At 59.1% G+C, this 25755-nt stretch overlaps 3 protein-coding genes across 3 annotated transcripts in view; 1 reads left to right on the top strand and 2 right to left on the bottom strand.

Moving 5' to 3' along the window:
- LOC100443502 (tenascin-X) overlaps positions 1-3771 on the top strand; it is a 67802-nt gene extending 64031 nt beyond the window's left edge. The window contains exons 34-45 of the mRNA XM_054558718.2: positions 205-540; positions 793-915; positions 1030-1173; positions 1366-1485; positions 1604-1747; positions 1841-1971; positions 2090-2222; positions 2315-2466; positions 2559-2655; positions 2748-2909; positions 2987-3150; positions 3475-3771. Of these exons, the coding sequence (XP_054414693.2) occupies positions 205-540; positions 793-915; positions 1030-1173; positions 1366-1485; positions 1604-1747; positions 1841-1971; positions 2090-2222; positions 2315-2466; positions 2559-2655; positions 2748-2909; positions 2987-3150; positions 3475-3576 (1808 nt within the window). The 3' untranslated portion in view covers positions 3577-3771. The remainder of the gene's footprint in view (positions 1-204; positions 541-792; positions 916-1029; positions 1174-1365; positions 1486-1603; positions 1748-1840; positions 1972-2089; positions 2223-2314; positions 2467-2558; positions 2656-2747; positions 2910-2986; positions 3151-3474) is intronic.
- Positions 3283-6837, bottom strand: LOC112133772 (steroid 21-hydroxylase). Its single transcript, XM_054558719.2, has 10 exons — positions 6298-6837; positions 6112-6201; positions 5676-5830; positions 5467-5568; positions 5277-5378; positions 5089-5175; positions 4719-4919; positions 4340-4518; positions 4153-4256; positions 3283-4056 (listed from the first exon to the last, which is right to left on the bottom strand). The coding sequence occupies exons 1-10, from the start codon at positions 6497-6499 to the stop codon at positions 3791-3793; spliced, it is 1488 nt and encodes a 495-aa protein (XP_054414694.1). The 5' UTR covers positions 6500-6837; the 3' UTR covers positions 3283-3790.
- Positions 6838-9496: 2659 nt separating this feature from the next.
- C4B (complement C4B (Chido/Rodgers blood group)) lies at positions 9497-23774 on the bottom strand. Its single transcript, XM_054558717.2, has 41 exons — positions 23604-23774; positions 23273-23471; positions 22875-23076; positions 22595-22665; positions 22428-22516; positions 22127-22209; positions 21860-21956; positions 21617-21722; positions 21387-21519; positions 20855-20970; positions 20576-20755; positions 20248-20430; positions 19931-20116; positions 19619-19777; positions 19241-19367; positions 18998-19072; positions 18512-18709; positions 18309-18420; positions 18147-18217; positions 17750-17889; positions 17428-17637; positions 17135-17186; positions 16944-17033; positions 16599-16808; positions 16345-16420; positions 16028-16184; positions 15813-15929; positions 15536-15707; positions 15075-15307; positions 14832-14999; positions 14378-14437; positions 13245-13338; positions 12961-13147; positions 12756-12846; positions 12591-12665; positions 10997-11099; positions 10747-10836; positions 10565-10663; positions 10303-10386; positions 9908-10040; positions 9497-9764 (listed from the first exon to the last, which is right to left on the bottom strand). Exons 1-41 carry the CDS (start codon positions 23666-23668, stop codon positions 9623-9625), a joined length of 5235 nt encoding a protein of 1744 aa, XP_054414692.2. The 5' UTR covers positions 23669-23774; the 3' UTR covers positions 9497-9622.
- Positions 23775-25755: the final 1981 nt, after the last annotated feature.

Genomic DNA, 25755 nt, shown 5'->3' with positions numbered 1-25755 from the left:
TGAGGCGGGTAGCAGGGAGAGAGGATGGATGGGCTGGATGCGAGTGGCCTTTAGCTCTGCCCCGCAGGACCCCCCTGTGGCTGCAAGTCCCTGGTTACAGACAGAGAAACAGGGGCAGGGAGGCGGGTGGAAGGGACGTGCTCTGGGTCACCAAGCTGGTGTGCTTCTGTCTCCAATCCCTTCCCTCTCACCCACTCCGTGCAGGGCCGGACCCTGCTGGTCAGACCTCAGCGGAGTCAAGGCCCCGCCTGTCCCAGCTGTCTGTGACTGATGTGACCACCAGTTCACTGAGGCTCAACTGGGAGGCCCCACCTGGGGCCTTCGACTCCTTCCTGCTCCGCTTTGGGGTTCCATCACCAAGCACCCTGGAGCCGCATCCGCGTCCATTGCTGCAGCGCGAGCTGATGGTGCCCGGCACGCGGCACTCGGCCGTGCTCCGGGACCTGCGTCCGGGGACTCTGTACAGCCTGACACTGTATGGGCTGCGAGGACCCCACAAGGCCGACAGCATCCAGGGCACCGCCCGCACCCTCAGCCCAGGTAAGGACCCACACACACTCTGCCCCAAAGTGGGGGTCTTTGTACTTCACAGGGGGGACCTAGTGCCTCAGCCAGCGGTGGGGGTGGGCGAGTTGATGGTGGGCCTGGAGGAATCTGCAGAGCGACTTCCATTCCTGGGGACTAGAGGAAAAGGGGTGGTGAGGCTGTGCTGGAGCAGAGGCGAGGGATGGGACTCGTAGGGAGGAGCCTCCCTGCCCCTGCCCGCATCATTGTTCTTTGCCTCCTCTGCAGTTCTGGAGAGCCCCCGTGACCTCCAATTCAGTGAAATCAGGGAGGCCTCAGCCAAGGTCAACTGGATGCCCCCACCGTCCCGGGCAGACAGCTTCAAAGTCTCCTACCAGCTGGCGGACGGAGGTGATGCCTTTGCCATGTGCTCATTGCCTCACATTTCCTCTCCCCCCTGCACTCTGCCCACCCTCCAGCTGCCCTGGGGTTCCCTGGGTCACCCTCGGTCCCCAATGTTTTCAGGGGAGCCGCAGAGCATACAGGTGGACGGCCGGGCCCGGACCCAGAAACTCCAGGGGCTGATCCCAGGCGCTCGCTATGAGGTGACCGTGGTCTCCGTCCGAGGCTTTGAGGAGAGTGAGCCTCTCACAGGCTTCCTCACCACGGGTGAGATGGACTGGGACCCAGGGCAAGAGGTGGGAGCCAAGAAAATGGCGTGGGTGGGAGTTGAGTGAGAACGGAGAGGGTGAAAGGGAGGTAGTGGAGGCTCCGATTGCGGACAGGCAGCCAGTGGAGTCTGGGGAGGCACAGAGTAGAGAGAACAGCGGGGACCCCTCTGAGCCCCTCCCATTTCCCCAGTTCCTGACGGCCCCACGCAGTTGCGTGCACTGAACTTGACCGAGGGATTCGCCGTGCTGCACTGGAAGCCCCCCCAGAATCCTGTGGACACCTATGACGTCCAGGTCACAGCCCCTGGGGGTGAGCAGGGCTGAGGCCTCTGGAGGGGATTTGTTCAGGGTGGGAATTGCAGGGGGGAGGCTGGACTCTGGCCAGAGATTGAGGGGGCAGGCGTTGATGCCCCTCTCCACACTCCCAGCCCCGCCTCTGCAGGCTGAGGCCCCAGGCAGCGCGGTGGACTACCCCCTGCACGACCTCGTCCTCCACACCAACTACACCGCCACTGTGCGCGGCCTGCGGGGCCCCAACCTCACTTCCCCAGCCAGCATCACCTTCACCACAGGTAGGGTCTGTGGGCTGTGTGGGATGGGGAGAGGAGGTAGAGGGAGCCAGGATGGGCCTCATCCCTATCTTCTCTTCCTGCTTTCCCTCCTAGGGCTAGAGGCCCCTCGGGACTTGGAGGCCAAGGAAGTGACCCCCCGCACGGCCCTGCTCACTTGGACTGAGCCCCAATTCCGGCCCACAGGCTACCTGCTCAGCTTCGACACCCCTGGTGGACAGACCCAGGTGCCCCGGCCCCACTGACCAACTCCCCTCCCTGGGTGATTCCAGGAGGTGCTGCCTCTGGCCCTCCCGGAGGGTCTCCACCTCCCTCTCCCCTGACCCCCTCTTGTCTGTCCCACAGGAGATCCTGCTCCCAGGAGGGATCACATCTCACCAGCTCCTCGGCCTCTTTCCCTCCACCCCCTACAATGCACGGCTCCAGGCCATGTGGGGCCAGAGCCTCCTGCCGCCCGTGTCCACCTCTTTCACCACGGGTACCTGGACGCACGGGCCCGGGGCCGGGGGCTGGGTGAGCAGCCAGGGCCTAAGGCTTGGAAAACGACTGGCCCCTGCTCTGCTCCCCTAGGTGGGCTGTGGATCCCCTTCCCCAGGGACTGCGGGGAGGAGATGCAGAACGGAGCCGGTGCCTCCAGGACCAGCACCATCTTCCTCAACGGCAACCGCGAGCGGCCCCTGAACGTGTTTTGCGACATGGAGACTGATGGGGGCGGCTGGCTGGTGGGTGGCATTGGGAAGCCCAGAGGTCTGTGCAGGGCAAGGGCTGTTGCCCCGGGAGCCAGAGGCTGATGGTGCCCCCACTTGCTTCCCAGGTGTTCCAGCGCCGCATGGATGGACAGACAGACTTCTGGAGGGACTGGGAGGACTATGCCCATGGTTTTGGGAACATCTCTGGAGAGTTCTGGCTGGGTCAGTGCCTCACAGGGACTGGGGAACTACGGATGGGGATGGGGGCCCTGTGGACACCAGGACCCTGATGAGGGCACGTCTGCCACCCCCAGGCAATGAGGCCCTGCACAGCCTGACGCAGGCAGGTGACTACTCCATGCGCGTGGACCTGCGGGCTGGGGACGAGGCTGTGTTCGCCCAGTACGACTCCTTCCGCGTAGACTCGGCTGCGGAGTACTACCGCCTCCACTTGGAGGGCTACCACGGCACCGCAGGTAAGCACAGGCTGCGAGGCTGGGAGGGTGAGGCTGGGAGGGGAGGCCCTCATGGCTCCTTCCTCCACCCTGCCCAGGGGACTCCATGAGCTACCACAGCGGCAGTGTCTTCTCTGCCCGTGATCGGGACCCCAACAACTTGCTCATCTCCTGCGCTGTCTCCTACCGAGGGGCCTGGTGGTACAGGAACTGCCACTACGCCAACCTCAACGGGCTCTACGGGAGCACCGTGGACCATCAGGTGAGGGGTGGGGAGGCGGCTCAGAGCTGGGGTGGCTGGGGCTCGGCCTGCCTAGGTTTCATTTCAGCCCACAGTGTAACAGGCAAGGGACTGGGCCGCTGGGTGAAATGGAACACTCATGCCAGCCTCACAGAGGGAGCTGGAGATGATTTATTGGCTGGAAAGGGCCAGCTCAGGATTAAGCCTCAATCCTCTGTGGCGGAGGGTCAGGAGGGGAGCTGTGCGGGGAGGTTGGTTGAGTGCTGGGAGCCACCTCCTTAAGGGGAACGGGAGGAGCAGATGGGACATCCGGCTTTGACTCTCTCTTGACAACCCCTTTCCCAGGGAGTGAGCTGGTACTACTGGAAGGGCTTCGAGTTCTCGGTGCCCTTCACGGAAATGAAGCTGAGACCAAGAAACTTTCGCTCCCCAGCGGGGGGAGGCTGAGCTGCTGCCCACCTCTCTCGCACCCCAGTATGACTGCCGAGCACTGAGGGGTCGCCCCGAGAGAAGAGCCAGGGTCCTTCACCACCCAGCCTCTGGAGGAAGCCTTCTCTGCCAGCGATCTCGCAGCACTGTGTTTACAGGGGGGAGGGGAGGGGTTCGTACGGGAGCAATAAAGGAGAAACTGAGGTACCCGGCCGGCATCGGTCCTGCCCCATCACTGGCTCTGGCCCGGGCTGTGGGCCCCCATCCCCCGGGGCTGCAGCCGCACTTGGAAAGGCTGCATCTTGAGGATGACACTGCAGTGGGGCAGGGGCTGCAGGGAGGGCAGGGCGTCCCCGGGGGGCAGCAGCGTGAAGGCCTGCAGCAGTCGGGTCAGCACCACGAAGAGCTCCAGGCGCGCCAGCGGCTCGCCCAGGCACACACGGGCCCCGCAGCCGAAGGCCAGAGCTCTGGAGTTCTTGCCTGGCTCCAGGAAGCGATCTGCAGGCGGGTGGACAGGTGGGTGGGGAGGCGTTCAGCGGCCGCGGGGACCAGCCTTCACCACATTTTCATGGCAGCCCCCAGCGCCCCACATACCAGGCCAGAACTCATGTGGCCTCTCCCAGACCGTCTCATCCAGGTGGGCGCCTTGGAGGTTTGGGATGATGACTGTGCCCTCAGGGATGTCGTAGCCGGAGATGCTGAAGGGGGCTGGAGTTAGAGGCTGGCCAGGACCTCCCTGGGCTCGGGCTTTCCTCACTCATCCCCAACCCTCGGGAGTCACCTGCTGGGCCGTGTGGTGCGGTGGGGCAAGGCTAAGGGCACAACGGGCCGCAGGCGCAGCACCTCGGCGATGGTGGCATTGAGCAAGGGCAGCCGTGCACGGTCCTTGTAGGGGACCCGGGAGCTGGAGGCACCAGGGCCCAGTTCGTGGTCTAGCTCCTCCTGCAGTCGCTGCTGAATCTGGGGAATGATCGGGTGGAGTCCTGCCCCAGCAGCCCACAGCTGCCCAGCCTCCAGCCACTCCCTCAGCGAGCCAGTGAGCCCGAGTGCCGGTGAGGCAAGCACAGCCCCAGCCGCACAGTGCTCAGAGCTGAGTGAGGGTGCCCACCGCCCTGGCCAGGTTGCTGGGAAGGAGCCTTTTGCTTGTCCCCAGGGCGCACCTCAGGGTGGTGAAGCAAAAAAACCACGGCCCAGGAGAGGGTGTTTGCCGTGGTCTCAGTGCCACCGATCAGGAGGTCCACTGCAGCCATGTGCACATGCCCTTCCAGGAGCTGTCCAGAGCCCTCTTCCACACTCGGCTGTGCCACCCCTTGGAGCATGTAGTCCATCATGTCCCTCCACTGGCCTGCCACCAGGCTCTCCTGCAGAGGGTGAAAGGAGCGGGCTGAGCGGCTGGCCTGGGGAGAGGAGTACAGAGTGGCAACAGGCCCATAACTGGGATATGCAAAAGAACCCGCCTCGTAGCAATGCCGAGGCCGGTAGCATCACTGGCTGTGGGCCGAGGGGAGGCCGTCCACGCACAGTCCCCACCTTGTGCTGCCTCAGCTGCTTCTCCACGATGTGGTCCCTCCTCTCTATGGCCTGCTTCAGCCTCCGGAGACCTGGATTGGGGAAGAACTGCGGCGGGAAGCATGAGAATGCAGCTGTGGGAAGAAGCCTCTCCCTCTACCCCAGACTTTCTCCCACAACCCAGGGGTGTCTAGGCTCCAGGTCCTCACCCTGAGAAAGGGAATCACATCCACAATTTGGATGGACCAGTGGCTCCAGGTTTTTAACACCTCCTGGATACATTTGTAATAGGCAGGCATTAAGTTGTCCTCCTGCCAGAAAAGGAGGGAGTGCTTTCAGTTCAGGACAAGGAGAGGCTCAGGGAGGGGCTGGGGGTGGGCCTGAGGGGCTGTGAGGCACCTTGATCTTGTCTCCGAAGGTGAGGTAACAGATGATGCTACAGGTGAGGAGAGAGAATTCCTCCTCAATGGCCACAGGGGTGCCGGCCTGGGCTCTCATGCGCTGTGGAGAAAGAGCGTGAGTTCAGCAGGCCGGTGTGCAGCGGGCAGGGCGGGGGCTACTGTGAGAGGCGAGGCTGACCCGAGGTGGCTTCAGGAGCCCAGCCTTACCTCGCAGAACTCTTGGGTCAGCTGCTCCACCACTGGCTCCATGGAGTCACGGATGCCCAGCAGCAGGGCTGAGCGGGTGAGCTTCTTGTGGGCTTTCCAGAGCAGGGAGTAGTCTCCCAAGGACAGGTCTGGGTAGTTCTTAGACACCAGCTTGTCTGCAGGAGGAGTTGGGGGCTAGAGGGTGGGAACTGATGAAGGCAGCCGAGGGCCTGACCTTCTTCTGCCTCCCCAACCCCTGCTTCCTCCCCACCAGATATGCCCCCAAGCAGCTTCCAGGGACCTGGATTGGGGATGCCCCAAAGGTGGCTCACACTTGAGGCTGAGGTGGGAGGATCACTTGAGACCAGGAATTTAAGACCAGCCTGGGCAACATAGCAAGACCCCATCTCTTAAAAAAAAATTTTTTTAAGAAAGAAAAAATGCCCCCGGCCCTTACAGGTAAGTGGCTCAGGTCTGCCAGCAAAGTCTGCCCACTTTTTGACCATGGCTTCCTCAATGGTCCTTTTGGAGTTCAGCACCACCACATCTGGGGGAGAGCCAAAGCAGCGTCAGCAGAGAGAGGACCCTGTCCGCCACCTCCGCCCCTCCTGTGGTGAGGGCCAGAGCGAGATTAGCCTCTCACCTTGAAGCCCAAGGTGGAGCCTGTAGATGGGCCCGAATTTCTGAGTCAGGCCGAGCAGATAGATGGGGAGGTCGGGCTGTAGCAGGTGCAAGAAGCCCGGGGCAAGAGGCGGGAGGTGGAGGCTCCGGAGCTTCCACCAGTTCCACAGCAGGCGGGCGCCAGCCAGCAGGGGCAGCAGCAGCAGCAGGCCCAGGAGCAGCATGGCGAGACGCCCGACAGGGCCCTGAGGTGCCACTTATAGCTCAAGAGCCCCGGCCATCCCTCTTGCTGTGTAGACTGTTTTGGGGCCTCCCTTGACCCCACCTTCAGGTCCCTTCCCACCGTCCCGCCCACAGAGTGGCCATTTCTGGAATGACACCAGTCTCATTGGCCTTGGGACGTCCATATTTCAAAAAAATTGATCACCCATCAAGAAGCAAGGAAGGGTAATGCAACCCTGACCTTTTTCCTGCAGCCAGAGTCAGCTTTCTGGCCCCACATCAACTGTGCAGGCAAGAGCGTCCGCCCCCACCTGGGCCCTCTCCCTCTGCCACCCCACCGTGGGCCAGTTTACTGGCATGATGTTTGTCTCAGAGAGAAAACAGCAGTCCTTGCCTAATATGCCTTCCTGAATCGCCTGAACAACAAAATGTGATTTGTGTGGGTTGTTTGTTAGTTTAAGCTACAGATAGAGTAATACAGTTTAAGCCTGGTTTGCCTGGGGCATTCCAGTATATACAGGTATCCCAGTGTGATTGTTATTAGTGCCTCCTTTCCCTCTCAAAAGTGCCCAGAAGACCAAGAAGGAGGTGGTTTCCCACTGCGGAATACTAGCATGTACCAGACACTGCTCTAAGTGCTTTGCGGGCACTCACTCAATTCTTCACAGCCATGCTCTATATGCAACAAAGGTATTGTTCATATGTTGTGGAGGGCAGGATTCCGGCCGGGAAATCTAGCTGTCGTATATGTACCTTTAGCCACCAGGAGCACCTTTCTTTGGGTGAAAGGAAAACAGCCCACCTTGAGCTGGTTTGAGATAAAAAGTAAGAATTGGGGAATTTCACAGAACTCAGGAAAAAGAAGCAGAGGAGGGGACCCCACTGGTCTTACAAAGCCAAGGATAGGGAACAGAAAAAGCCCTGGAGTTGGGCAGTTTCCTCGCTCTGTTCCTCTCTCCTCTTTCTTCTCTCTGCAGTCAAGTTTCTTGTGTTTCCAGGCACAGGCAGAACATGACTGCCCTCAGGACTAGAGTCCACAGGTTCTAGTCCAGCCAGGGAGAGTGTGGATTCCAAGCACAACTGGGCATGCCCCCCTCAAAGTCCAAAGTCCCCAGGAAGGAGCTGGATAGCCACAGCTGGATCAGGATCGGGGTCCAGCCCTATTTGGGGAACTAAAGCCATGAGGGGTGGGGGTCCCACTGGACTGACACTCAGAGACCACTTTTGTGGTAAGGAGGCAGTGTGGGGGTTTGGGAAGAGGCCATGCCAAAGAGGAGTGGCAGGGTTCAGTGAGAGGCCAGGGCCTCCTGGATGGTACGTGAGAGGTCAGAGGCGATCCAGGCCTGTGCCTTTCCCCCCATTTCTGGCTCTGTGCCAGACCCTTGGACCAGTGGGGGTCTCTCTCCCCTCAGAGCTTTTCCAGAATCTGCTACTGCAGAGCCAGAGTCAAGACCCTGGCTGTGCCACCCACTACATTGGCGAGTTCACTGCTGCTGAATCCATGATCAGGACTGAGAGGGAGAAAACAGGATTGGGATTTCTGGGGTTGGACAATGACAGCTACTGCCTTCTTCATGGGTGACCTCCCAGACCGGGCCATGTCTTGCTGCAACTGAATCCCTGGCTCCGGAAAATGGGCTTATGCCACCACCATGCTGACCAGCTACTGGGAGAAAGATCTGATGGGCAACCATAGGGCCACATATGCAAAAGCCTCAGGAAACCTCTGCCACAGTGGGAAAGGTCCAAACTTCTCAAAGTTACATGGGATAAGACAGCGCTCATCGGAAAGGAGCGCACCTGGAAGGCTGGCGTGCTTACTACTTGTCTCACCATCTCCATCTCTTCCACCACTTCCAAATCCAAACTCCAAATGTGGTCAATTACATGCTATGTCCCCAAAGGTACCCTGTCCTGCCCCCGGCCTCCGGGCCTTTGTATATCCTCCTTCTGCCCTAGATGCCCTCATCTACCCCTGCTCTTTGCCTGGCTCCTTCTCAGTCTTCAGAGCCCCACTTGGAGGCCACCTGCTCCAGGAAGCCTTCCCTGTCCCTGCCTGGCAATGTCCCTGACTTGGTTAGATGCCCCACAGGACCACACTGCTTCCTGACATCACATCTTTCACAGAGGGTGGCGACTGCCCATCCTCTTATCTGTCTCCCCAGCGATGAGCCCTGGAGTGAGTAGCTGTATCTCTGGCACCTGACACAGGGCATGGCATGAAGTGAAAGTTTCCCGAATTTCTGTCGAATGACTGGATGGCAGGCTGCTGAACTGTCATGACCTCTACGGAAACTGATCTCACCAAACTTCTTTGGACAGATTTCGGAGTCATCTCTGAAGACCCCAGGTGTGCCACTAAATGCAGGAAAGTTAGGCAGGCGGGGTGGGGAGGGTAGACCCCAGGAGAACAGCGGCTTCCTCAGAGGATTCACAAACACACCAAAGTCAGACTTTTGGCTTGTTTGAAACCAGTAACTGGAAGAAGACACTACCGGACCTGAGGATTGCACAATTCCGGGAAAGTCACCTCATGCTACTGATAACAGAACCAAGTGTCAGCAGGCTTTCAACAGCCCGGAACTCAGCTAAAATCCACAGACCTCAGAACCGCCAGCAGCACGAGGACAGAGTCGGGGAGGTGTGGCTGGACAACAGCTCATGAGGCAGAAGAGCTGTGTCAGAGGTGTCAGCTGAGCACAAGCCCAGTCTGAGGCCATGGTGACTGGCGACAGCCGAGCAGTGGAGGGCCTTGGAAGCTGAAGGGTGGTCTTGGCATGGACTCTGGTCCTTGGGGTGCAGGCTCTTGGGTCCCAGTTCTGCTCGGGATGGTCCTGTGAAGCACTAGACTCCTAGCGGGTCATCTGGGAGGGTCTGGCAGAGCTGGACAGCCCAAGGATCATCAGGGCTCAGAGAGTCTAAGGTTATGTCAACCTGGCCTGCCCAGAACTGGATCAGGCAGGGGCACTGCTCTCAGCCCTAGCAACACACACTGACACTTCGCTGCCAAAAGCCTTTAATATGCCCTGGTTCCAGGCTGTGTTCAGGAAAGCGGACCCAGTGGTGCTTCCAGCTTCATGGTTCCCAGGCTCAGGTTCCTCCCAGGGGAGGTGGGAGGGCAGCCCTCACACCTGGCACCCCTGAGTGCCATACTCCTGGAGGAAGTCGTTGAGCTGGGTGCAAGCTGCCCGCTGGCGGGTGCTCTGGCACAGGCGTTCAGAGGGCATCTCCTCGATCCAGCTATTCGAGTCCAGCAGGTACTGGGGGCTGCAGGGGACAAAGGGGCAGTCAGCAGGGCTCGGGAGGATGGCAGGTGGGAACGGAGAGCACAGGCATCTGGCTTCTGAGGGGCAAGGCCTAGTTGGTGAGGCATGGGGAGGGCAAGAGACTGAGGGGACCAGATGACTCACTGTCCCCCGAGGTCGTAGGTGGCCCCATCCAGACCCATGATCAAATATTCTTTCCCAGGTTCCAAGCGAAGGCGGCAGGAAGCTCGAACCAGGAAGTTGCGCATCTGATTAGCAGTGGCCTTGACATCCTTGGCTGCGGGGATGATGTGCGCAAAAGCGGTCAGAGGGGAAGAGAAGGTGCAGGGTGAGCCCAGGCTGGGGGCTCTGTGTAGATCCTCTCATTCCACCTTCGCCACCCCCATGGAGAGGTGCCACTGCCTCCCTATTTATGGCCAAGTCCAAGGCCTCTGACAGGCCAAGGGGATTTTCACACTTCCAGATGGTCAGGTCCTCGGCCACACCTCAGCCTCCCTGTCTCCCCCCAGCCCTGCCCGCCTCTCCGGTTTGCTTCATACTGAAGTGCAGGACTTGGGTGATCTTGGTCTCAAAGAGGCGGAAAGCAGCTCTGCTGTCTTCTCGGAGAACCTTAACCTGGAAGCCTAAGAGTGGGTGAGGAGAAGGGGGAAAGGTGAGTTTGAGGCTGAGAGGGTAGGAAGTTGGTGTCAGAGCAAACAGGCTATGTGCATGACCTGTAAGAGGAGCAGGCTACACCCAGAGAGACCAAAACAGCCAGTCCCCGAGGGAGGGTCAGGCCAGGGCCTCGGTGGGAAGACTGACCGTACTCCACACGGGGGTAGTAGCAGGCAAACTTCATCCTGTAGCCATCCTCGTCCTGCAGACCCCGCTCCAGAGCGCGACGCTGGCGAGGGCACTTCCCTGAAGTTGGGGGCCCCATCAGACAGTGCGGGGGGCCCCGGCCATCCCGCCTCCACTGCCCCGCCCCAGGCCCTCAGTCTCACCCTCAGCACACTGGCAGACTTCAGCAGAACACAAAGTGGCCAAGAGTCTGCTCTTACTTGGTGCCCCGTAAAACACAGAACATCTGCGCTCTGGAGAACAGAGAGGAGTTAGGGCCCCTCCATTCTGCCTCCTCAGTCCCAGGGAGCCCCAGGGCTCTCTGCCCCCCTCACTAGCCCGGTGTCCACCGTCCCATAGGAGGGCACCTATGCCAAAGCTCTCCTGAATTCCAGGGTGTCCCGCAGTGCTCACCGGGGTTGTAGTAGTCGTACAGGGTTGCGCTGGCCGGCTGCACCAGCCCCACCGGCACTTCCTGCACAGCCTCAAAGCCCACGCACTCCCGGGAGGTGGGGACCTGGCCAAGCGTGGGGAGGAGAGATGAGGGACCCACTCCCTGGGCCCTGCAGCCCCCTGTACTGGGTTTCCTTGGCCTGTTTTTGTTTGGTTCCTATTGGCCTTCTCTCCAGTGTCCTTCACATTCTGTTACCTTCCTACTCAGAGAACTCTCAAAGCTGCTCCGCAAGGTCTCTGGTGACTTCACTTCCCAGAGGGTGACCTTGCCCCAGTCTTCACTGCCCCAGGCCCTCGGCAGAGTCTTGCATCATGGACATGTTCTCTGTGAAACTGTCCCTAAGCTAAGCGTTAGCTTCTGGACCACCCTTGGTTCTGACCTGGTCATTTCTTACGTTCCCTCCTTCAGAACTTCCTTCCTCAGAGCTCCCCTGTGGGGGTCTCAACCACTCCCTGGCTTCCAGCAAACCAGTCCAGGCTGATGATTCCCAAACTGAACTTGCAGCTCCATCCTTGCATTAGGATTGTGGCAGGACCTGTAAGTTCTCCAAGGCACTCCGCCTGCCCCCAAACCCACTCGCCCTCCTCACAGCCTCATCTTTGTCATGGATACAACTGGGTCCTCCTTTATTTGCCACAACCTAACTGCAGGTTCTGTCATCCTGCCTGACCCCCCGGCTCAGGTCCCAGGCCTGACCCCTCCTCGTGCCCACGCGGGCCCAGTCCACACGGTGCCGTGCCGGTGTCCCTCCTGAGCCAGGCTGCTGCACCGTCAGCTCCCTATCCGGGAATCTTGCTGGCTCTGTGTTTTCCATTGTGTTCAACCCAGATGTGTCAGCCAGGCTTCCCCAGCTGATGGGGGCTGGCCCCTCTGCACACACTGGATAGGGGTCTCCCTGACCTACAAACAGCTGGCTAATGACAGCCACCACACCTTTCTCACATTTTCTCCCAGAGGTTACAGTAAATGTTCAAAAAAAGTTTTTGAAGGCCGGGCATGGTGGCTCTGGCCTGTAAATCCGGTACTTTGAAAGGCCTAGGCCAGAGGATCGCTTGAGGCCGGGAGTTCAAGACCAGCCTGGGCAACAGAGCGAGACCCTGTCTTTACTAAATAAACAAATAAAAATGTTTTGAGGACCATAAGAGGGCTGATAACTATTTTAGCCAAATAAGGTCATGAAAAGACAAATACAACTATCATCTATGGCCACCATCACTTTGTAAAAGAAAATATGCTTTAATATTTTAAAAAAGATAGGAAGTTCAACAAAAACAGAAAGGCAGCCCCTCAAGCTGAATAAAACCAGCTTTACGAAAGGCTCCCTCTCAAGCCCCGAGGGTCCCCGCTGACTGGCATCGGTCCCTGCCGCCTGCAGGTCTGCCCCTTACTCTGCTGTGTCTCACGGGCTCACATTCTTGTCCTTCTCTCTGATGACATCATAAGTTCTCAAGAGCAGCAGCCGCTGACACAGCTGTCTCCTGAGAAACCCCCTAACGCATACTCAGTAAACCCGGTGCCATCGAGTCCCTTCCTGCCTCATCTCTCCCCACTCACCGAGTCAAAATACAGCAGGACGTGGGGCCCCTCGGTCTCAAAGTGACTCACGTAACGGTCAGAGAGGGAGGTCAGCTGTGGAAAAGGGGAGTTGGTCACAGGCCCTGCACATGACAGGGCTCAGTACCTGGGGCAGAGGGGGTTGCCCTGGGTGGTTGACCACACCTTCTCCAGGTCAGCACGCAGGGCGTGGAATCCACTCAGGAGGGTGATGTCCGCGATGGCCATGCCAGACAGTCCCACCTTGCCATTCCGCCTGTGGAGACATGTGAGCTGTCGTCCAGGTTCTGCCTGTGCGGGCTCCAGAAGCCCAGCCCCAGCCTGGGTCCTGCCCTCCCTCCCCTGGCCCAGGGCAGCTCCCGGTGCCCACCAGATGCACACGGTGTAGTGCACCCTGGACTCCTGCTCCTCCACCACCTTGGGCGCCTCCCTCCTGCGGCGGTTCCTCCGACCCTCAAACAGCTGCAGGGGTGTCACAGGCTGCAGAGGGGCATCTGGGTCGTCCTTGGCTGGAAGCTCATCGTACTCATAGTCCTCATAGTCCTCGTTTGCTTCCCCTGCACAGGGAAGCATTGTGAGGAGGGCCGGGATGGCCACCCGGCTCCCTGCGCCAGCCCCTGCCGGGCCCCAAGGCCTCCCAACCCCCACACTCACTCGTGTACTCGACGTGGCCTTTGACTGTCACTTCTATCTGCAGGTCCTGGCAGGTCGTGTTCTTCATGTCCAGGACATTGTAGATACGAAGGACCTGGCTCAGCAAGGGGCAGGGAGAGGACACAGGACATGTGAGGCCACAGACCTCTCTGGTGCCATACCTAAGGGCGTCTCCCCAGGCTACAGGATTTGAGGCCTTCAGCCCCTTTTCATCCCCGTCACTGCACAGTCCACACACACGAGTGGCACCACATTCGCCACAGGCACCGGGTGAGACAGAGAGGTAAAGAAGCAGGGGCCTGCCCCCAGAGGCCAACACGCTAGACTGTGCTGGGAAGAGGCTGGACTGAAAAGCTCAGGAAAGGCTTCTGGCCAAGGCTTGAAGGAGGAGAAAGAGCTTGTCCTGTGGGCCAAGAAGCAGGGAAGGACAGGAAAGGCAAGGGGATCTGTGTGGACAAGGAGATCTGTCTGGCCGGAGAGGTGGGCAGAGGCCCAGCCATCTGAGCCATGGGCAGCGGGGAGTGACTCTTCCCCAAGTCTGATCTGGCTGGGGCTTTTGGAAGGTCAGTGTCACTGCCGTGTGGACAGTGGATCAGACAGGGGAGACAGGAGGTAGAGAGAAGGTCCAGACAGGGAGAAGCCCATCTTAGCACAGAATCTAGGATCCAGCACCAAGGGCCACAGGCAGCAGGGGAGCAGAGGAGGAGTCACTAGGGACATAAGCACAGGCTTCAGAGAGGGGCCACTAACACGGCCTCTAGAGTAGTGGGCGGGCTCCTGGCTGGGAGGGGCTCCCATCAGCCAGACGAGAGACACACAATGAAGAAGGGCTTTGGGACATGCCTCGTCTGAGGTGCTGTGGGAGTGGGACGAGTGGGGCCCATGGTTCAGGGAAGAGGCCTGGGCTGAGGAGTGGGATTTGGAGCCATCAGCACTGAGGCGGGTAAAGGAAACAACAGGTACCCAGAGATGGGGAGAGCAAGCAGGGGGAAAAACACCCAGGACGGAAGCACGGGACACCAACCCTGAGGTGTCTGCCTCCTTCCCCGGACCATGCGCCTCTGCCCACAGGCCTCTCACTCCACACCCTCTCCTCTGCCAGTGCCCGGCCCCGCCCCTTCCCTGGCCCTCACCTTAAGCGTTCCTTTGCTGTTTCCTCCCACCTTCACATTGATCTTGCTGCCCAAGGAAAACTTTCAGCAACAGAAAAGGGAAGGCGATGTTAGAAGGGCACAAGCAAACCTGTTTTTGTGGCTCCAATAACTTATCTCCTTCCTCAAAACAGCCCCACCTCCTCTCCCCACCTCACATTTCCACAAAGTTTATACCAGCACGTGAATTATCTCACTTCAGCCTTCTAACAACCCTGTAGGGTGAACTCTGCATATGTTACTGTACAAGTGAGAAAACTGAAGCTCAGAGCTCCAGGTCACACAGCCAGGCAGTCAGTCTTCCCCCAGAGACCCCAGGAAGAAGTGCCGCAGGGATTCCACGGGTGGCAGGGTGGGGACGGCTTCTGGCCTGGCCACAAGGCCCAGGTGTCCTGGCTACCCAGGCGAGGGAGTGGTTCACCAGGCAGTGGTTCACCTGCAGCTCCTCCTCCAGGCCGCGAATCTGGCGGTTGTTCAGCTGCAGCGCGTGGGACTTGAACCCATTGCGGCCTGTGGAGCTGAGAGTCACATTGAGTCCCCTCTCCTCAGTGGTGTGGGAGGCAATCCAGTAGGCAGACAGGGCATCCAGGGCAATCACCGTGTCCTAGGGAGGTTGAGCCAGGACTCAAGCCCTTGGTCTCAGGACTACCCACCCCCAGAGCCCGGGGGCGGCCCCTACTTGGGTACTGCGGAATCCCCCTTGGAAGCTGCCCTGGCGGGTGAGCCAGGCCGCAGCCTGGTCTGCCATCTCTGCTTTGCCCTCGTGAAGCAGGAGGTGCAGCAGGGCGTAGGCTGTGGTTTCAATCCACAGGGCTGGGGCCTGGGGCACGGGGTCGGATGGGTTGCGAGGAGCCGGGGTGGGCGACACGGCATTGCTCTGAGAACCAGTGACTGAGCCCCAGTACAGGTTATCTGGAAGTGAAGGGAGACCACGAGTAAACAGGAAGGCAGGGAGAAGAGCCTGGTCCCCTGGCCCTTAGCCACCCCCTGCTGGGCTCTCCTGATTCTCCCCCAACCCACCCCTGCTTATACCTTCATTCCTCCTCTGAGTCTTCATCCAGCCTCTCCCTCTGGGCACACTCAGGGATCCTAAGGTCCCCTGGGCCTCAGGCTCACTGCCAGGAGCCCCTCACCCCTCACCTCCAGTCTCCTGGGCCATTGCCATGAGGTTGTTGTGGGCAACACCCCGCAGGTCCGCAGGGGCCTTGGTCAGTGTCAGGGCATAGGCTGTGATGGCGGCTGCGTGGGCACCCAGGTGTCCAGCACTTGCTTTCTCCCCCAAAAATGAGTTTGCCTTTGAGATGGAGGCTTCCTGGAAGAAAACGGGAGGAGGGTCTGGGGCCTGGACCCCTGGGTTCCTGAGGAAAAAGGGGGAGAGCTGGGGGCCAGCAGAGGGCAGCAACGCCACTGAACTTACCACTCTCTGCTTCAGTGGTTCTGCACCCTCATCCTGGAAGACGGCCAGCCCATGATGAAGGGCGATGGTCACAAAGGCTGTGAGTGCCACAGTCTCATCATTGCCCACCAGACCCCCCTAGCGAGGGGAGAAAAGAAGATGTCAAACAGGAGGGGGAAGGGGCAAAGAGAGTCCTCCGACAGGCGCTACTCGGGCCAGCCCCAGCATGCCCGCACCTGCATGCTCCTGTGTATCACTGGAGAGAGGTCCTGGAACGAGCCGTCAGCCTGCTGCTGGGACAGAAGCCAGTTACATGTCTCCTGCAGTTTCTCAGGCGAGCCTCCTACCTGCTCCTGGGCCAAACTCAGGACCTTCAACACAAAGGCTGTGAGCCTGGAGGGGAGGAAAGGAGGGTTGGGGATAAGGACTTGCTTATCGTTATGCCCACACCCCCAGGTGCCCGGTTATTCACCCTCCCATTGTACCAGCTCTGTCCCGCCCCTGCCCCGGCCCTGACCCCCTCAGAACCCTGGAACCCCTCTCCCAAGCTCACCAGGTGCTGCTGCCCCGTGACAACCAAGCCGCATAGGAACCATCTGCCTTCCGAAACTGCTGGATCCGCAGGTAGCCTTGGAGAGGACAGACGGCCGCTCAGGTGACACTCACCCTTCTGCTGTTTGAGCCCAAGGCCATGCTCCCCATCCCCATCAGGGGCCCCCTTTCTTTCCCTCTGTAGCCTCCTGGGCTGTCCAACTTCCAGTAACTGTCCTTTCCTGGCCCCCTCCTGCTTGCCCTTGCACCCAGAACCTTTCTGGATCAGATCCACGGCGTAGTCCTTGGTCTCGGGAGGCAGTGTGCTCCACTGCTCTGTCTTGTCCAGGTAGCGGGAAGCAGCCAGTGTCGGAGCCAAGTAGATCATGGTTTGCTCCCCACAGCCTCGAGGAAGCCTCAAAAGGGAGGCCACGCCTCCTGGTGACAAGGCCCCCTCAGAGCCTAAAGTGTCCAGTGGATCTGAGGCTACATGGGAGGGAGAGGGTGGAGGTCTGAGGACTCTGCGTCAGAGGCTCACGGGGAGTGGGACCAAGCAGGGATCCACAGGTCCCACATGAATCTGAAGGTGGCCACTGGGAAGGGACTAAAGGGCACTCCCACCTGTAACCCTGACGTAGCTGTTAAAGTCCCCATCAGGGATCATATTGGGATCAGAGTTGCCAGGAATTTCCAAGGTCCGGCCTCGGTGGTCTGGGGAAATGGGGGAAGTTGGCAGCCTGTCCTGCTGTCCACATCCCCCACCACCTGTACCCACTTAGGAAACCAATGGCTGGAGGTAGAGGGTCACTCACCCAGGGGGTTCAGTTCATAGACCAGCTCCTCTGTATGGATGGCCCCTTCCTTCTGTCTCAGGGAAAACATGGTTGTGAGGTCACACATGACTACAGCCTGCCCTGCCAGTGCAGACTCCCCCGGGCCTTTGAGTTTCAATTCCAGGGACAGAGTTGGATCAGAATTGTAGATGTGAACAGACCAAGGCATTGGTTTGGGTGTTGGGCCCCTGGCCTGGCCAGCAGAGAGAGCGCTGAGGGTGGAGGACAAAGCTAGGGGCCCGGGGACTTATATTCAGGGGTGCTCCATTCACCTCAATCTGCAGCACCTTAGACACCGCATCTCCCACAGGGAACTCGAAGGACCCTCGAGCCACCACCTTCAGAGACACAGCGGCGGCTGCCGTGGGCACCACAGAGAAGGCAACAGGCCGGGCAGAGCCCGCAGGCACCAGCACCTGCTGGGCCAGCCCTCCGCCCCCAGCCAGGCACAGCCCCTCCACTGGGGACACGTGGACGCTCACCTGAGGGCAAGAAAACGAGGATGGCCAGAGTCCTGGCCCGGTTAGCCTCCCCACCCCTCATGGGCCCTGGCTCCCCCAACTCCTGTATGCTCAGGCTCCCACGGGGCCTCACAGTCAGGTTTTTATCCAGGTAGTTATAGAGGACAGGCCGCAGCTCCAGCTGCTCAAAGCGGCGGACAGACACGGGCAGGCGGAGGTGCAGGTGGAACTCGCGGAACACCCGGAGCTGGACTGGGGTGGCCACACATAGGCCTGAGGGAAGGGCAGCGTGGGCAGAAGGGCAGAGATCAGAGGGGCCATCAAAGCTTCAGGGCCACAGGAGGGAGGGGTGGGGGTGACCCAGCTCTGTCTCAGTCTGCCTCTGCCCTCTGGCCCACGCCAGCTGCACACTGGCACAGACCTCCCCAGATCACTGGACACTCTTCCTACACTAAGGCAAAGGGAACAGGGAGCTGGGGTACAGGGAAATGGAAGCGGGATCACCTGAGGCCCGGACAGGGTGACCTCACCTTTGGTTTTGGACAGGCTCAGGCCATGGATCTCCCACGTGGTCAGAGAGTCGGGGAGCCACAGTGTCAATCTGTGTAGGGAAAGGCAGAGAAGGCCCGTCATACCGCGGCTGGCCCCCAGACACAGCGCAGAGACAAGGCTGGGCCAAAAAACACTCTCACATTTGAAAGCGGTCCACTGTTTCCACTCTCCAGAGCCAGTTCTCCGGGAAGAAGCTGCGCACGGGAATGTCATCCTCATCAATCAGGTCCTCCTCCTGCAGGATCTCCAGGGCTGGGGGACCACGGTGGACGGGAGTGAGGAGGGGACCGTTCTGCCTTTCCAAGCGCCGCCACCTGTGCCCTAGCCCCACCCAGCCCCTCACCTCGTTGGAGGCCCGCCTGGCCCCTGTCCCTGTTCTTCTTGCGCAGACTCTCAGCAAATTGGCAGCAGGACAGGAAGGGCTCCCGGCAGTCCGGCTGCTGCACGCGGGCTGCCCGCTGTTCGCAGGAACGCATCATGGGCAGACGTGTCACCCCATCCTGGCAGCAGCGCTTGGCTGTTGGGGAAGCATACTGACCCACTGCAGGGCCAGGTGGGGGTGAGCATGAGAGGACAAAAAGGACATACACCTCAGCCCCCGCCCCGAACCCTTGAGACCAGCAACATAAGAGAGGCTGGTGGAGAGAGCTGCCCACCCTTCCTCTTGTAATCCCGGAATTCGGATCTCTGGCCCCAAATACCACACGTTGGTTCAGCAAGCAGCCGAGGGGCAGAGAGGCAGATCCCCAACCCGGATCCCAGGTGGAGAGCCCAAGGTGGAGAGCCCAGGTGGAGAGCCCAAGCTACTGCCTAGGCACCCGCAACTCACATTTCTCATTAATCGCCTTTTGGAAGTTCACGTTTCTCTTTTTCCGGGTTGTCTTCTCCTTGGGACAGCTTAGTCCTGGTAGAGAGAAAGCCTGCAGTCCAGCCGTCAGGCACTCGGCCTCCTCCCCTCCTCCCCTTCCCCTGCCCAGCCCTTCCCGCCCCGACTCTTCCTACCTGGACCCCTCAGGCCCTTCCTCCTTCCTTATCTTCCCACCACCCACTCCCCTTCCTTCTCTGTTCTCACTCTTTCTGGGTAAGGTCCATTGGTCTCCATCAGAAAAGGCCAGGCCCGCTGCCTGGAACACCTGAAGGGCACTGTCCCCACCCCCAGGACCACAGCCGAGGTCATAGCTGTTCATAACTTCAAAGACCTGCAAGAAAGACAGGAATGCCAGGAGCCAAGCGTGGCTGAGGGGCAGGACCGAGCACTCGGCACAGGTGAGAGGGCAGCGCATGGGGGGATAGGAAAGGATACAGAGCCAGGAGATGGAGACCACAGGGCCAAGTGGGGAAGAGACTGTGGGGAGCCTCAGTGGGATCCAGGGGCTGCGCCCAGGGCTCAGGGAAGCAGGGGGATGAGCCACGGAGGGGTGAGAGGGCTGTGGAGAGGGTCTGGACAAACCTTGCCCATGTTGAGGGGCTTGTGGGACTTGCTGCCTGCAGCATACAGAGCTGTGTCCAAGGCTCCCAGTGCCACCAGGGCTAGGGAGTCAGTTTCTAAGTGGAGCTTCACGGACTCCCCGTTCCGGTACTGCTTGGCACCGTCCACGCTGAGCTCCAGCTGGCAGGGGCGGGAGGCGGGGGCGGTCAGAGTGGGAGAGCTTCCTTCAGTCCCGGTATCCTCACTGCCCCCAAGCTAAATCCATGCCCTGTTGGCAATCACCCTGTCCTCAACCCCCTCAGCACAAGTGCCGTCTCTCCTGACCCCGGTCACCTTGCCCTCGCAGGCCCCAGCCTGGACATCCACTCGCAGGGAGTTGGCCACTGGGTGGTCTCCATGGTAGTAGAAGGCCACAAAGTAGAAGGCGGGTGCCAGGTGATGGTCCACAAACACCGAGACCGAGGTCAGGGTCCTCTTGGGCTCTCGATTCATGAACACGATCTGCCCTCGGGATAGGATCTGGGCCAAGAAGGGGAGGGACAAGAGTGGTTGCCTCTTCATGGGACAGCCTCAGCCTTGAACCTCCCAGCCCCACCCAGAGGGCTCTTCCCTGCACCCCAGCCCTCCTCGACTCCCCAGCTCATGCACACCATGTAGTAGTAATGAGAAAAGGTGGCCCCACTGCCCACGGCTCGCAAGTTCAGGTTCAGAGTGTCCCCAACACGAGGAGGTCGAGAATCCGGCCGCTCAATAGACAGAAACCCAGGGCTTCCTGAAGGTGGGGCTGCCACAGTGAGCCTGGCTATGGCTGGATGGGGAGAGCCTGCAGATACCTGGAGAGGGGGGCAGGTGCGAATAGGGTAGTAGCTCAGAGCCAGGTACCCCACCTTCCCCCCAAGTCAGGCCATGGATCCTTGGGACCCCAGCTCACCCTCCTCCCCTTCCCCCACCATCTCCCAGGGATCCGAGGAGTCCTACCGAGAGCTGCAGCTCTGAGATGGTCTGAGGGATAATTATTGGAATGCTGACTTGGCCACTCCCATCTGTGCTTTGTTGAATGTCCTGGACTTCAGGAACAGACCCAGGAGAAGACACCCTGGCAGAAACTTTGACAGGAATGCCAGAAGCTGGGGAGCCTGACATCTCACGGACCAAAGCCTAGGCAGGTAAACGAGGGCAGGCAAAAGAGAATGGTCAGACCCTGAGCCCTCCTAACTACCACACCCTCCCTACTCATCCTTCCCCTCTGGAAGAAACCTGCAGCAGGAAGGGGGCCCCAGGCACAAGGTGTCGCTTGGTCTTGCTAAGATCCAAGGAGAAGGGAGATGACACAAAATACCAGGATGTGAGCTCTGCCTCCTCCATCTCCCCACCTGCAAAACAAAGGACAGAGAGAGGTGGGGGACACAGCCCAAGAAGAGAGGGACAGGAGGACAAGTGGGGAGTGGCTTGAGTGGTTCCCTCCCACAAGACAGTGAGCTCCCAGGGCCCAGGCTGCTGTATTCCTGTCTGTGCATGCTGAGGCCCAGCACAGGACATTGAACAACACATGTCCACTGGAGGAGTGAACGAATGAGCAGAACGAGCAAATAAATACATAAACTGAGCCAGGGAAAAGGGCTGAGTCACAGAGACAGAGTTGGAGAGAGACCAGGTCTCCTGGGTGTTTCCTAGTTTTGAGTCTGAGATGAGGTGGGAGAAGTGGGGTGGTGTTGGTGCTAGAGGACAGAGGGTTAGCTCAGAGGTCAGAGGCAAGGGTCTGGGGTTACAATAAGGGAAAGTCACCCACCTGGAGACTCAATGATGGCTGCAGCAACGTAGAGGCGCAGCCCCTGGAGGTCAGTAATGCTCATATTCAGCTTCTCCAGGGCGTCCTGGAACTCTGCCTTTGAGAGGACAATGTGGCTCTGTCCATTCACCAGCTGGGGCATAGAAAGAAACAGGACACAGGGTGAGACTGAGTCTCCCACCTCACCTCCCTTGCCCCTTCCCCTCCCCAGCCCCTATTCTCCTTCCTACCTTGGTCTGACTCTCCAGCCCCCGAAAGAAAGTCTTCTTACCATCCTCATCCAGGAGCCCAAAGCGCACATATGCCACCCCCTGCACTGGCTTCCCGTAGATGTACCTGTCGTGGCAGAGAGAAGAGGGTGGGCCAAGGGCTGGGGGAATAATGGCCTGAGGGCAGGGAAGCAGGAGCCCATTCATACTGAGTAGGGAGCAGGACCCGGTGCTGGTGGGCAGAGGTGGGGAGGGAGGGATTACCTGGCCTGGATGTCTAACTGCATTTCATCAAGATGGCCTGGCACCGTCAGGATGTAGGGCTTTCCAGGGGTGATCTTCACCTCAAAGTTGGGAAGGACTGACCCAGGGTGAAGGGATAGGCAGGTCAGACTCCAGCTCAAAGACTCCCCTCCGCTCAGGGCTGTGGCACCCATATCTCCCTGCCTTGAGCTGTTCCCACTACCTCTCCTTCCACCCTTATTTCCTTCAGGAAAGCAGCTGCCTGTCCCTCCAGTTTCCAGCTCTCACCGTATTTCTTCACCTCAAACTGGGTGCTGCTGTTGGATTCCAGGCCATCTGAGAATCGGGCTGAGATCTTCCAGGTCCCTGGCCTGAGAATGGACAAGGAAGGGGCTCAGCCCATCTGTACAGTGCGGCACGGAGAGCCAGCGGCCTGCTTCCCTGGGAAGAGGACTGTGGGGGTTAACCGGAGGCTCAGGAGACTGAGGGTCAGGGCATCTCAGGATGTGCCTCTGTGTGGGAGGTGGAGAGCCTAATAGGAATTGGGGTGGTGTAGCTTGGGGGCAGCCCCCACATTGGGAGCGCTCACTCTGAGATGTCTGGGATCACAAAGTCATCCTGGAAGATGGACGAGGGTATGTACACCTCCTTCTTCCGCACGCGGAGGCCGTGAGAGTTCTGCAAGGGGAGAAGTGGTCACAGGCAGGAGGTCACGTCAGTGGCCAGGATCAGGAAGGCCAGAGGTCGGGGACTCACCTCCACCGTGACTGTGATGGTGTCAGTGCTCGGGCGCATCTTTTGATCCAGAGCAAAGACCCGGTACCGAACTGGGAGTGGAGGAGGAGAGAGGTGAGCAGGGGTCCATGTGCAAGGGGAGGGTGGGTCCAACTCCACAGAGGGAGCAGGGGACAAATGTTTCCTAAGCACCCCTTCCGTGTGGCACTTTCTCTCAGGTTATCTCACTTAGGGGGCAACAAACTCATCCTGAGAGGGCTTGGAGGGGGTTAAAGGTTGAGGCCCTGGAGCTGAGACTCACCCCGCTGGCCAGGGTTGTAAATGGGCTGGTCCGTCTGCAAAAAGAGGTGCCCCCGGCGAGAGGAGAAGAGCAGGTTGACACCCTGGATGTTTGTCGTTCTGGACAGAGAGTCCTTTAGCCATGGCGACTGGGCCACCAGCTGGACCTCAGGGCCTCTGAGGAGTTGATGGAGGCCACAGCTCTTGGCATCTTTCAAGGGCACCTGTCGGGAGAGGGAGAGGGAGCAAGAGAGAGCTGACCAAAAAGGACAGAGACCAAGGGAGAAACATGGAAGGAGAATGCCAAGGTCGGAAGACTGGAGGGGAGGAGGCCAGTGGGAAGATGAAGACACTTACAAGACAGATGGGAACAGGGTGGGAAGCCCCCACAAGCAGCAGGAGGGCATGGGATCTGGTTACCTGGAGACTGAGGAGTGCGAAGTCTCTTTCCGAGCTAAGGGTGAAGTCCACCTTTGGGGAGCAGGGGACGTTATTATGAGACGGGTTTCTCAGGAACACTGATCCTTTCACTACCTGTCCTCGGGGCACATCCTGGAGCTGCACCCCCACCGATAGGGGGACCCCCAGATGAACCACAGAAGGAGAGAACAAGAGCAACCTGGGGAGAACAGACAGGATCAGCAGTCAGACTTCGCTCTGACCCCTCCACCCCTGCTCTCCCTCACTCCTGAATCGGGTCCTGTTGCCAGCCCTGCCCCAATCCAAGCACCCAGCATCCCGCCTCCAGGACCTGGGCTTCTGCAGAGATAAGGTGAAGAAGCTGGATGCCCAGATCAGCCCCCAGAGCAGCCTCATGACTGGAGGATCCAAGAGGGGTTAGATCCGTCTGTCTGTCTGCTACCTTCTGGCCAAGCTAGGGCTCGGGGCAGAGTTGACTCTGGACCCTGCTCCTCCCCCAGCCCAGCTAAGCTGGGAAACCACGTGACAGCCAAGAAGTGCAACTGGCCTCAGGCCCAGCATTGTGGGGGCGCCCCGGATACCTGGGTCTCCATGGGAAACTCTGAATCTTGGCCCAGAAATAACCCTGTCCTTCCCTGTTAACCCCTCTCATTCCAGTGCCTGAGCACCTCCCCCGACCAGGTATATCTGTATCAGGGTATAGGTGCACACAAGCTCATGTATACCTGGGCGTACAAGGGCCCAACATGGCCCACAGCTACAGGAAATTTAAAGGCCCTCACAAAACAATGACAGGCTTCTAAGACACTTGTCTCTTACTTTCATTCCAGCACAAATTGAACTATACTAGGCTTTTGCTTTTTCAGGCCCTAACAGAAATTCCGTGGTTTAAGAGATTAGGTACACCCTCACCACTCCACAGGGAGAATGGCCTGAACGTCAGAGTGAACCCCTAACCCCTTTCCTCTCTGAATGAGGCAAAGCTCAGACTTCACCTCTACCCCTAAACAAGGCACCCAAACACACATCACAGTAAATAAAGGACATCCAGAAAATATCACAGGCAGAGGTACTTTATTTGGCAATTTTAACATGACGCATAGGGAAAAGAACCCTGCCCTCCTTCACCAGCCTCCCCAGAAATCCCACCTTCCTATTTCAAGACAGAGTAATAACAGCACCATTTTACACGAAAGGGAACAGCCACAGCCTTGGCACCATTTCTGGTTCCACTTTCCATGGAAGGGCAGAGAAGCATTGCTCAAACCCCACCACTGGGTCAGAAACCAGGCGAACAGCAGCAGTCACATCTGACCTTCTGCACACACAAGAGCCCAACACTCATCCTGGCTCCCAAGCCTTCCCAAGGTGACCGTGTCTCAGCCACCATCATGCAGCTCTTCTAGTCCCCTCCCGGCCCACTCTGAGGAGCTGAGCAATGATGAGCAGAATCTTCATGTCTCTGGCAGGCGGAGGAGGGTTCCCGAAGTGGTAGAGATGTTGTGCAGGAGAAAGACAAGGCTGCAGCCAGACACCTAGGCTCAAGCTGTGAGGAGAACTTAGAACTTGGGAAGGGGTGCTCCCGGGTTCCAGAGAAGAATGAGAGCCACTGGCCTTCACTAGGAAACTAAGAGTGAGCTGGAAGGAAATCCCACCTTGGGTCATTGCTCCATCATCTGCCAGAGGCCAGGGAAAGACTCACCAGTCCACGAGCTGGGCCCCAATGAGGTCGTGCACATGGTAGGTGAGGCCAAGCCACACCACGACAGGCGCCCACCGGCCCAGGAGCTCTGATAGGAGCAGCTCCCGGTACTTTGCCTTCCAGACCATGCCAAGGACAGCCTGGCGCCCTAGAGGAGAAGTGGCACAGGAGAGGGGAAAGGTGAATAAGGCCTAGAGGCCTGAGGAGCCACCAAAAGGTGAGGGCCTGCAGGCTTGAGCTGCAGATGGGATACCTTTAACAAACTACTTGTGCCTTTGGCTGAAGGCAAAGATGACTGCAGGAGTGGGCAGGCCGGAGTGGGGCTCCCTGGCCTGTCCCCAGGAAGGAAGAGGAGTCTGCAGCCCTGTGGGCTTCAACATCCATCAAGGAGTCCAGAGCAGGAGCCAGGCCAGGCGGTAGGCAAAGGCCCTGGCAGGGGCTCCCTAATCTCCCAGCCCCGACTCTGCCCCATCACTGCCGCTGCTCCTCATTACTCGCTGGGGCAGCTGTCGCCTCCCCGAAGGGTGACCTTGTCCAGATAGCGGCAAACCTCCCTGCCATGGATGAGTCAGGAGCATTTTCTTAAGAGGAAAATCACTGGAAAACAAAATGAGTGGGACACAGAAACCAGCAGAAGTGGCTGCATTTGTGGTACAGGCTCCTCTTCCAGAGCTCGCTGATGCCCACCTCAGACAGGCCTGACCACGGCACGGCTGGTGGGATTTGCCAGTCACCTTCACCAGCCAGTTCCACCCTCAGCTTCTCTCAGAAGGGAGCACCA

The sequence above is a fragment of the Pongo abelii genome, chromosome 5, assembly GCF_028885655.2.
Source record: "Pongo abelii isolate AG06213 chromosome 5, NHGRI_mPonAbe1-v2.0_pri, whole genome shotgun sequence".
NCBI lineage: Eukaryota > Metazoa > Chordata > Mammalia > Primates > Hominidae > Pongo > Pongo abelii.
The sequence above is the reverse complement of the archived record's forward strand: the minus strand, read 5'-3'. Positions and strand labels throughout refer to the sequence as shown.